At 54.0% G+C, this 12704-nt stretch overlaps 1 protein-coding gene across 1 annotated transcript in view; it reads right to left on the minus strand.

Moving 5' to 3' along the window:
• The window catches only part of LOC121872696 (heat shock 70 kDa protein 12A-like), a 94089-nt gene that overhangs the window by 12979 nt on the left and 68406 nt on the right, over positions 1 to 12704 (minus strand). The window contains 1 exon segment of the mRNA XM_042375693.1: positions 6163 to 7581. Coding sequence (XP_042231627.1) covers positions 6163 to 7581 — 1419 coding nt within the window.

Below are 12704 nucleotides of genomic sequence, written 5' to 3' on the forward strand. Positions count from 1 at the left end.
ATTAGGTCAGTGTATTGTAGCTCAGCAGGTGTGAAGGCTGGGGTGGCGCCACGCAGTATAATGTAATGTTGTAAGGAGCAACTTATGACATCTGTCGCAACGCTTACAAGGCTCACATAAAGATTACTCACCCTAGCTTACTTCACCTCGTGATTAAACACCTAACATAACCTAACCTAACCTAACCTAACACTAACGCTAACCTAACACTAACACTAACCCTAACACTAACTCTAACCTAACCTAACACTAACGCTAACCTAACCTAACACTCACTACCTCAACACTCAGCTAACCTAACCTAACCTAACCTAACACTAACGCTAACACAACCTAACCTAACCTAACCACACCAACCAACACAACCCTCCCACGCTCCAACCTACCACCTACCTAACCCACCCCACACCTAACCTAACCTCCTCTCCCTACCTACCAACCTAACCTACTCCACCACGCTACCTACCTAACCTAACCTAACGCTAACCTAACCTAACCTAACCTAACCTAACCTAACCTAACCTGACGGAGTGCGTTCGTAATCTTTTCCGACTCACAACACGACGGAGGTACGAGTGTCTCTCTAGCGGTGGTGTACCAGAGTCCATGGTTTACATCACGTGTGGCCATGAAGGGGGTGCCACGCAGTGCAAGCACACTCAGTAGTGCTTATCCAGAGGCACTGAGGAGGAGAAGCCGTCCTTGAGTCGTTTCTCTTTGTTGCTCAGACGTCCTCCTTCACCGCCTCCTCCACTACTCTCTCTCTGAATCCCTCGGTGAGCTGGAGAAAGCAGACCTACACCTCCTGCCGAAGGCCTTCACACACAACACCCTCTCTTACCTTCCTTCCCCGACATCACACGTCTTACATAAACAAGACGGTCATCGAGAAGACACTAATTATAGAGCTTCTTCGTCACTACCATCACTACGCCCGTGTGTGTATGGCTGGTGTAGGGGGAGAGGAAGGGAAGGAAAGGAAGGAAGAGAAAGGAAGGAGAGGGAGGGAGGAAGAAAGAAGAACTAGGAGTAAGAGGAGACGGGGAAGGAAAGGAAAAAGGGGAAGGAGAGGGGATAGGAGGAAGGGAAGTAGAGGAAACGCTAGCCACAACATGGTACTGGTGGGCGATGGGCCGTGATGGGTGGTGAGAGAGAGAGAGAGAGAGAGAGAGAGAGAGAGAGAGAGAGAGAGAGAGAGAGAGAGGAATGCTGACGGGTTAAATCTAAAAGTATTGAGAGAACAGAACAGAGAGAGACAGGTAGACGTGACCCATGTGCCACCCACCACCTCCACCTGGGCTGTGATTATCTCTTCACTAAGGTTCTCACAGTCTCCCTCTTGTCTCCTCTTGTCTCCTGTCATCGTGTACACAGAACCATCTATCTCACTGGAGTTTTAGTGTATTTATGTATGTATGTATGTATGTATGTATTAACCTAGAATACGAGCTTAAAGGCCCTATAGTTGTTGAAGCATATTAGTACATTATAACCTAAACAGTTAGTGTGTAGTTTCATCTTGTGGTGTAAACAAGGCGCTAATTGCACCTCTTAATCCCTCCAGTTCTCGAAGGCAACGAATCTGAGGTTTTATTGGTTGGTCGTCAATTTGTGTTGTGATTGGGTGGAGAGGGGATCAGAACCTAACCAATCATGGCTCGGTCTTCATGATAAGTACCCGGATTACTCAGACATTGGCGCGTTCAAGTTTCACATTGACTGACTGACGATGCGTAAAACGTATCTAACCGACTCACTTTCCCTGTGACACAAAGTTGACGGCCAGAATGTTATCGGTGCTGCACTCTGTCAGCGCCTCAACTCTCATGCCCTTCACCCGTTCCCCCGCTACATCCTGGCAGGCCCCTACACCTCCTACAGGTCCCTCTCACCCGTCACCCTTCCTGATCAAATATCCCTCCTCCTACAGACAGGCCTGGTACCTGACATTTAAGGGCCTACCACACATCACCATAAACAGATAACCCTGGACAGTCTCCCTTAATGTAAACCTGTCCATGATTCACTGTTTGTAACTTACTAGTACAATCATGGCTCCTCAGGTACTCAACACTCGGCATCATTCACTGTCAGACACCTGTAATATTCCGCGTCACCTCACACAGGACACAAGGAGGTACCCAACACACTAGCACCCTCGCATACTTGGGGGAATATTGGTAATCTAGAACTGTACCGTAGTAAAATATTATCTTCTCTTATCTAGGAAATAAAAGGAGCTGTGACGTAAGAATCCTTGTGAATCCAAATCCATGACAGTGTAAAGAAAAACGCCTTCACTTGTCAATAAACTTAAAGAGAGAGGATCACACACGGCCCCTAGGAGATATAATAAGAAACTTTTTTTTGTTTAGAAATTTTTCACTTCCTCTCCAGCGAGTACCATCTTCTACATTGTTGCTTCATTCGCCTTGTCAGCGGTGAGACGCAGAATTATTGGTTCGTGACTGACGGTGGCTGTCAGTGACGAGCGTAAGTTCCTCGTACTTGTAAAAAACCTAGAATCACAGAGACCCGCACGTCCTCCTCCCTTCTCCTACACCTCCACGTCCTCCTACTTCCTCCACCTCTTTCCTTCCTCATATCAGTGTGTCTAATCGTTCTGGGAAACTTGATGTGAGAGTCGTGGAGAATCTGGAGACCGTGTGTGTGTGTGTGTGTGTGTGTGTGTGTGTGTGTGTGTGTGTGTGTGTGTGTGTGTGTGTGTGTGAAAGAGAGAGAGAGAGAGAGAGATCCAAAAGTAACCAAATGTCAACCCTACACCCTAATACGAACCCTTTATTAGTGCAGCTCATCCCATCAACACAATATTCAAATTATACTTGAGTTACCCACTCCTCTTACCCGTTTTCTCCTTTCGTTTTCTATCACGTGAAAATATAGATAAACACAAATACTCATAAAAATAAACAAAGTCTACAAACACAGACGCTCCTTGGATCAAGTTTTAAGTGATATCTATTTACCGTTCGTGAGCTGCAGCCGAAGATGATTTATTTCACGATTATTATGACCTTGAACTTTGACCTTTCACGGAGCTGGGAGGGAAAAAACAAGTTTCCACGATTTCCACATCCAGCCTGACGAGTATGGTGGGTCCAGAGCTCCAACCTTTACTGCGCTGGAACACTTGACTGGCTGAGCTGACACACGCACACAGTCTGACACAAACGGACTGACACACACACACACACACACACACACACACACACACACACACACACACACACACACACACACACACACACACACAAAGGCTAACAAACAAAAGCACACGGGCAGAAACATACACAAATAGGATAACACAAACACACGAACGCTAACAAACCAACGTACAGTACTTATCCTAATCACGGACCGCGTAATAAATAAGTCACCCCTCTTCCCTTATATACAAACACCTCCTCTTAATGTTACGTAAACTAACACCATTACACTAATTATCCCGTGGAGGTAATTATCGTTCTCCTCCTCTTCCTCTTCCTACTCTCCTACTCTTTCCTCCTACTACTCGTCCTTCCTCCTCCCTCTCCTCCTCCTCTTCTTCCTCTTTCTTCTCCTCCTTCTCATCCTTCCTCATCTCTCCTCTCCTCCTCCTTCCTCTCCTCCTCCTTCCTCTCTTCCTCCTTCCTCTCCTCCTCCTCACTCAGCGTAACAGTGGCGACACATTACCTCATAAAGAAATTAATTATTAATTATATGGGACGGTGTTACAGGTGTGGGGGGGGGGAGTGAGGGTGGAGGAGGAGGTAGTGAGGGTGGAGGAGAAGGTAGTGGGGGGTGGGAGGAGGGGAGGTAAGGAGGGGTGGAGGAGGAGGTAGGGAGGGGTGGAGGGGGAGGGTAGGAGGAGATGGAGGGAGGAGGTGAGGTGGAGGAGGTAGGGAGGTGAGGAGGAGGTAGTGAGGGTGGGGAGGAGGAGGTGGAGGGGAGGTGGAGGAGGAGGGGTGAGGGTGGAGGAGGAGGTGGGAGAGGGGTGGAGGGAGGGAGAGGAGGGAGGTAGTGGAGGGTGGAGGAGGAGGAGGGGGGGGAGGGAGGAGGGAGGGGTGGAGGAGGAGGTAGTGGTGGGGGAGGAGGTAGGGAGGGGGTGGGAGGGAGGTGGAGGAGGGGAGGGGGGGAGTGGGAGGAGGAGGTAGTGAGGGGTGGAGGAGGAGGTAGTGAGGGTGGAGGAGAAGGTAGTGAGGTGGGAGAGGGGTGGAGGAGGAGGAGGAAGGGTGTAGGAGGGTGGGAGGGAGGAGGTAGGGGGTGGAGGGAGGAGGAAGGGAGGGGTGGTGAGGGTGGAGGAGGAGGTAGTGAGGGGGGAGGAGGAGGTGTGAGGGGTGGGAGAGAGGGAGGTAGGGGAGTGAGGGTGGGAGGAGGAGGTAGGGAGGAGGAGGAGGAGGTAGTGAGGTGAGGGGGAGGAGGAGGTAGGAGGGTGGGAGGGAGGGAGGTAGGAGGAGGTAGTGAGGGTGGAGGAGGAAGGTAGGGAGGGGTGGAGGAGGAGGTAGGGGGGGAGGGGAGGAGGTAGGGAGGGGTGGAGGAGAGGTAAGGTGAGAGTAGGGTGAGGGTGGAGGAGGAGGGTGGAGGTGGAGGTAGGGGAGGGGGAGGGAGGAGGGTAGGGGGGGAGGTGGGGAGGGGGTGGAGGAGGGAGGTAGTGGAGGGGTGGGAGGGGAGGAGTAGGGAGGGGTGGAGGAGGAGGGTGAGGAGGAGGTAGGGAGGGTGGGAGGAGGAGGTAGGGGTAGGTGGGGGTGGAGGAGGGAGGTAGTGGGGTGGGAGGGGGAGGGGAGGAGGTAGGGGTGGGGAGGAGGTAGGGGGTGGAGGAGGGGTAGGGGGGGGAGGAGGGGGGGGGGAGGGAGGAGGTAGGGAGGGTGGGAGGAGGAGGTAGGAGGGAGGAGGTAGTGAGGGGTGGGGGAGAGGAGGAGGAGTGAGGTGAGGTGGAGGGAGGAGGTAGGTAGGGGGGTGGGGGTGGGAGGGAGGAGGTAGTGGGGGGGGGGAGGGGTGGAGGAGGGAGGGAGGAGGTGGGGGGTGGAGGGAGGAGGGGGAGGAGGAGGTGAGGGTGAGGAGGAGGTAGGAGGGGGAGGAGGAGGTAGGAGGGTGGAGGGGAGGAGGGTAGGGAGGGGTGATGGAGGAGGTAGTGGGAGGGTGATGGAGGAGGTAGGAGGGTGGAGGAGGGAGGAGGAGGTGGAGGGTAGGGAGGTGTGGGAGGTAGGAGGGTAGTGGGGGGGTGGAGTGGGGTGGGAGGAGGAGGTAGGAGGGGTGGGAGGAGGAGGTAGTGAGGGGTGGGAGGAGGAGGTAGTGAGGGGTGGAGGAGGGAGGTAGTGAGGGGTGGAGGAGGAGGTAGTGGGGGGAGGAGGAGGTAGGTGAGGGTGATGGGGAGGTTGGGAGGAGGAGGTAGTGAGGGTGGAGGAGGAGGTAGTGAGGGTGGAGGAGGAGGTAGTGAGGGTGGAGGAGGAGGTAGTGAGGGTGGAGGAGGAGGTAGTGAGGGTGGAGGAGGAGGTAGTTACGCTCTACTAAATGCCATAGTTTTGTCACGGCATTTAAGCTTCCTGCGTGGTTTACTGCACCTACCACAACTACAACTATTACCACCATAACTATTGTTAATACTATAACTACTACTACCACTACTACCACCACCACTACCACCACCACTACTACCACTACTACCACCACCACTACTACCACCACCACTACCACCACCACTACTACCACTACTACCACAACTACTACTGCTGTTAGCTTATGATAGAGAAGAGAGAGAGAGAGAGAGAGAGAGAGAGAGAGAGAGAGAGAGAGAGAGAGAGAGAGAGAGAGAGAGAGTACCAACACTACACAATATAGAACAATAACAAATTCTCTCTATCTCTCACCATCTTATCTCTTTATTGTCTCAAAAAACTAATGTAGTTCCCTTTCCTTGTTTAAGTTAACATAAGTGTAAAGAGAAATGAGGTGGTGTCACATGGTACTGGTGTCACATGGTACTGGTGTCACATGGTACTGGTGTCACATGGTACTGGTGTCACATGGTACTGGTGTCACATGGTACTGGTGTCACATGGTACTGGTGTCACATGGTACTGGTGTCACATGGTAGTGGTGTCACATGGTACTGGTGTCACATGGTACTGGTGTCACATGGTACTGGTGTCACATGGTACTCACCCTCCCACTTCTTCATCATGTGGACGCTGTCAGGGTCTCTGGTGAAGCTGAAGGCATACCCGCTGTAGGTAGTGCCGAAGTCGATGGCCACCACCACGAAGTGCGTGGGCGGGCGTGGGTCCAACACGGCGCCGCCTAAGCTCGCGCCCACGTTGGTGCAAGGATCACCCACCACCGCCACGCCCACCTCTCCCTCCAGCACGCCCGCGCCGCGACAGGAGTGTAAACTGGAGGTGCGGGAGTGGTTGAGGGAGGAGGACGTGGAGGGCGTTTGGGTGATGGTGTGGGCGGGGGTGTTGGGTGACGGGGGCGGGGAGTGGGTGTCGTCGGCGGTGAGAGTACCACAGGGGCTGGTAGCACCACTCTCGTGCCCACTGTCACTGTCCCCGGGTGCCACCGTGGGAGACCCAGACAGCCTCCTGGTGGGGTTGAGGGACGAGTGTCGAGGCCCGCCGGCGGCCGTCATGGTGGGTGGTGAAGGTGTGGGGGGCGTGTACTGCACGCCGGGGTAGTAGGCGTGCATGGACACGGAGGAGTGAGGCACAGTGCGGGGGGCGCCCACATACACCTCCTCGATGAGGTTGAAGTTCTCCATGACGCCCTCTCTGGTGGGCTGCTGGTGGGCCTGGTGTGACCCACCATCCTGGCCTCTCCCGCCCACTGTGGTAATCGGCCGCCCACTGCCCTCCCCGGCACTGTACCCACCTGCCGACACTCTAGCTGGGTCTGCTGGCTGCCTGCTGGGGTCTGCCCCTCCCTCGGTCACTCGGTTGTGGTTATAACTCACAAAGTTACTGTAGGCGGCGTGACCCCTCGCCCCCGTGTACTCGGGGGTGTCAACGTGAGGGTCCCCGACGGCGTGGCTGACGGAGTATGTGTGAGGAGAGACGGGGGTGTGGGCTGGTGTGAGGTCTGGGCCAGACTGGCGACGCTCCACCACACTGGAGGCGTGAGACCGCGCAGGCGAACTTTCACCAGAGGAGCTGCTGATCCCTGCCAGGGACGCATCAAGCTCGTCCAGCGCCGCCGCCACATCTTCCACGTCGCTCCGCGTGGGCGTGTGACTCCTGGTAGGCGTGTGGCTCCTGTTAGGCGTATAGCTTCTAGTGGGCGTGCGACTCCTAACTGGTGTGTAGCTCCTGACGGGGACTCTGGGTGGTGAACCTGGCCGCCTGAAGTAGACCCCTGCAGCTCTCAGTTCCTCCTCCAGCTGCGAGGGTCGCCTGGGGTCCTCCGGCGACGGTGAGCGACTCCTGAACTCCTCTGGGGGAGGTGGGCGTGGTGGTGGGTGGTGCTGGCGTGAGGGTGTGGCTGTGGGACCCAGCATCTCGGTACAGAAGCCACGGAAGTTGTTTCTGATGAGGGCGGTGGGCGCCGACACGTGGTGGTTGTAACACTCGTACTCCGCCTCCAACACATCTGTAACACAAGGAAACACAAGGATCAGTGTACACATGAGACGGCATAATGATACTTGACACACGCACACACAACACACACACACGTGACACATGACACCCCACATGTCACATACCACACCACTCAAAAAAGGGATACAGGATACAGTCTCCACCAATAAAGAATAACTCTTACATGAAACATATCAAGTGTGTGTAATAATAATAATAATAATAATAATAATAATAATAATAATAATAATAATAATAATAATAATGATGATGATGATGATGATGATGATGATGATGATGATGATGATGATGATGATGATGATGATGATGATGATGATGATGATGATGATGATGATGATGATGATGATGATGATGATGATGATGATGATGATGATGATGATGATGATGATGATGATGATGATGATGATGATGATGATGATGATGATGATGATGATGATGATGATGATGATGATGATGATGATGATGATGATGATGATGATGATGATGATGATGATGATGATGATGATGATGATGATGATGATGATGATGATGATGATGATGATGATGATGATGATGATGATAATAATAATTTTTTCGCCACTTTTCCAGTATTAGTATAGAAGGAAACCGGGGACTGGGAAACCTGTGATGTTTGGTAGTGAGGGTCACACTGGATAACACCCTTCTAACATGTGTCCCGGTCAAGCAGGATTCGAACCCATGACATATAAATGAGAGGTACAGGGTTTACCACTGTTAAATACGAGTCACTACAATAATATTACCATCCTCTACAACTTGATAATAACACGAATTAATACTTTTAAAAAATACGATCTATCCTAACACAATCAAGACCCACACAATGACCTTTGAACTTCGACCTTCAGCGGGCGAGTCATGCCAGTGCCCCAGATCTTAAGACAAGAAGCATGCTAATAATGGCCGCTTGTCCATACCTTCAACACGTGGTTGTCCAAAGTCCCGGGAACACGTTGGGTGATCGTGTGAACAAAAGGTTAACAGGTGGATAAGGAAGTGAGTAAAGAAGTGAGTAAGGGTATTAATGAGGACATAGGTAAAGTCTTGAGTGAGTGAATGAGAGAGTGAGTAAGGAAGTGAACCAAACGAGAGAGAGAGAGAGAGTCAATGTTTACGCTTGGGTGACGTGACCCCATCAAGATCCCTGCCACGTCAGAGTTCTACATCTTCATAAACTGATACAGTGATTGATATAGTGATACAATGGTACAGTGGTGCAGGAATACATTGGTACTCTTTTATCTCTCCTAACCTTTGAGACTAAGGCATTGAGAAGAATCTTGAACATAAGATGGCGTGATCGTATTAGAAACGAGACGGTAAGAGAAGTCACAAATGTTCCCTATACTGATGAATGGCTGATGGAGGTGGATGGGGCACGTTCTGAGTGTGGGTCTGGATAGAGTATTGAGAGAGGCGGTCGAGTGGAGAGTGGACGGAACGAGAAGAGGAAGACCAAGGCCTACATGGGTCCCAACTATAAGAAGGGAGACGGAGGACGAGCTAAGCACAGCCATGGAAAGAGCTCAAGAGCGGAATGGCTGGAGCGAGTATGTGGAGGCCCTTTGCGTCACACGGCGTTGGAGGCGGTAACTGTACTATATACTACCAGTTTAGTACAGTCAGTTAGTCGGTAAATACAAACTAGTACAAGTCGTGTCCTCAGAATACAAAAAAAGCGTCACATACAAGCTTACAGTTACAGCAGTACAGTTCCTAAGCGTCGCGTCAAGGAACCTAACAAACTGTGTCGTCATCACTCACACTAACTGGCACGTGCGAGTGACTGTATCTATTCACTATTATACTTATCACCATCACCGCTAGGTCACCATCGTTCACCAGCAGTACACTCCTCGTCACCATCACCACATGTGTGTCACCATTACTCACTATCACCACACGTGCGTCACCATCACTCACTATCACCACACCCTCTTCACCATCACTCACCATCACCACACCCTCATCACCATCACTCACCATCACCATACCTTTATCACCATCACCACACGTGCATCACCATCACTCACCATCACCACACCCTCGTCACCATCACTCACCCTCACGACACGTGCGTCACCATCAATCACCATCACCACACCCTCATCATTATCACTCACCACCACACGTGACTCACCATCACTTACCATCACACGTGCTTCACCATCATCACACGAGCGTCACCATCACACACGCTTCACCATCACACACCATCACCACACGTATGTCACCATCTTCACCATCACCACACGTGCGTCACCATAACTCACCATCACAAGTGCGTCACCATCTCTCACCATCACCACACGTGCGTCACCATCGTTCACCATCACCATACGTGTGTCACCATCACTCACCATCACCACATGTGCGTCAACACCACTCACCATCACCACACGTGCGTCACCATCACATGTGCGTCAACATCACTCACTATCACCACACGTGCGTCACCATCACATGTGCGTCACCATCACTCACCATCACCACATGTGTGTCACCATCATCACATGTGCGTCACCATCACTCACCATCACCACACGTGCGTCACCATCAGCGGGACGGATGCATCACCAGGCACTACACGACACGACTACCTGGTGTGGGTAGACGGACACCTCCTTCCCTGCATCGCTCCAGTGAAAGTAGACCCATCCCCACACCCCATGTACCCCACACCCCATGTACCCCACACCCCATGTACCCCACCCCATGTACCCACACCCCATGTACCCCACACCCCATGTACCTCACACCCCATGTACCCCACACCCCATGTACCCCACACCCCATGTACCCACAACCATGTACCCCACACCCCATGTACCCCACACCCCATGTACCCCACACCCCATGTACCCCACACCCCATGCACCCCACACCCCATGTACCCCACACCCATGTACCCCACACCCCATGTGCACCCCACACCCCATGTACCCCACACCCCATGTACCCCACACCCCATGTACCCCACACCCATGTACCCCACACCCCATGTGCCTCACACCCCATGTACCCCACACCCCATGTACCCCACACCATGTACCCACACCCCATGTACCCCCAACCCATGTACCCCACACCCCATGTACTCACACCCCATGTACCCCACACCCCATGTACCCCACACCCCATGTACCTCACACCCCATGTACCCCACACCCCATGTACCCACACCCCATGCACCCACCCCCCACCCCATGTACCCCACACCCCATGTGTACCCACACCCCATGTACCCCACACCCCATGTACCCCACACCCCATGACCCCACACCCCATGTACCCCACACCCCATGCACCACACCCCATGTACCCCACACCCCATGTACCCCACACCCCATGTACCCCACACCCATGTACCCCACACCCCATGTACCTCACACCCCATGTGCACCCACACCCCATGTACCCCACACCATGTACCCACACCCCATGTACCCCCACACCCCATGCACTCACACCCCATGTACCTCCACACCCCATGTACCACCAACCTCACACCCCATGTACCACACCCCATGTACCCCACACCCCATGTACCTCACACCCCATGTACCCCACACCCCATGTACCCCACACCCCATGTACCCCACACCCCATTGTACCCCACACCCCATGTACCCCACACCCCATGTACCCCACACCCCATGTACCCCACACCCCATGTACCCCACACCCTGTACCCCACACCCCATGTACCCCACACCCCATGTACCACACCCCATGTACCACCATGTACCCCACACCCTATGCACTTACACCCCATGTACCACACTCCCACACCCATGTACCCCACACCCATGTACCCCACACTCCATGTACCCCACACCCCATGTACCCCACACCCCATGTACCCCACACCCCATGTACCCCACACCCCATGTGTACCACACCCCATGTACCCCACACCCCATGTACCACACCACCCCAACCCCACACCCCATGTACCCACCCCATGTACCCCACACCCCATGTACCTCACACAGAACCAGTTGTGTAGTTGGCTCAGCTGGGTGTTGTCCAGTGATGCCCCGGAGGGTGTAGTGAGTGGTGCCCCGGAGGGTGTTGTGAGTGGTGCCCCGGAGGGTGTAGTGAGGGTGCCCCTGGAGGTAGTGAGTGGTGCCCCGGAGGGTGTTGTGAGGGTGCCCCGGAGGGTGTTGTGAGGGTGCCGGAGGGTGGGAGTGGTGCCCCGGAGGGTGTTGTGAGTGGTGCCCCGGAGGTGTAGTGAGTGGTGCCTGGAGGGTGTAGTGAGGGTGCCCCGAGGGTGTAGTGAGTGGTGCCCCGGAGGGTGTAGTGAGTGGTGCCCCTGGAGGGTGTAGTGAGTGGTGCCCGGAGGGTGTTGTGAGGTGGTGCCCGGAGGGTGTAGGGTGGTGCCCTGAGGGTGTTTGAGGGTGCCCTGAGGAGGGTAGGGAGGGGACCTGGAGGGTGAGGAGTGGTGCCCCGAGGGTGAGTGAGGGTGCCCGGAGGGTGTAGTGAGTGGTGCCCCTGGAGGGTGTAGGAGTGGTGCCCGGAGGGTGTTGTGAGTGGTGCCCCGGAGGGTGTTAGAGTGGTGCCCGGGGGTGTAGTGAGTGGTGCCCCGGAGGGTGTTAGGAGTGGTGCCCCGGAGGGTGTAGTGAGTGGTGCCCCGGAGGGTGTTGTGAGGGTGCCCCGGAGGGTGTAGTGAGGAGTGCCCCGAGGGTGTAGTGAGGGTGCCCGGAGGGTGTAGTGAGTGGTGCCCCGAGGGTGTGGTAGTGAGTGGTGCCCCGAGGGTGTTGTGAGTGGTGCCCCGGAGGGTGTTGGAGTGGTGCCCCGGAGGGTGTAGTGAGTGGTGCCCCGGAGGGTGTTAGAGTGGTGCCCCGGAGGGTGTTGAGTGGTGCCCCGAGGGTGTAGTGAGTGGTGCCCGGAGGAGGAGGGTGTTCTGAGGTGAGTGGTGCCCGGAGAAAACGGTAACACCTTTCGATCACCTACAGCTCAGTACAGGTAAGAGTACCCCCCCGTCCTCCTCCTCCCCTCACATTAACCTCACCTTTCTCGTCAACTCTCTACAGGTATCACCACCACCACCACACCCAACCGTCACCACTACCACCATCCGGGTCACTA

This window comes from Homarus americanus, unplaced genomic scaffold (assembly GCF_018991925.1).
Source record: "Homarus americanus isolate GMGI-L3 unplaced genomic scaffold, GMGI_Hamer_2.0 scaffold39155, whole genome shotgun sequence".
NCBI classification, from domain to species: domain Eukaryota; kingdom Metazoa; phylum Arthropoda; class Malacostraca; order Decapoda; family Nephropidae; genus Homarus; species Homarus americanus.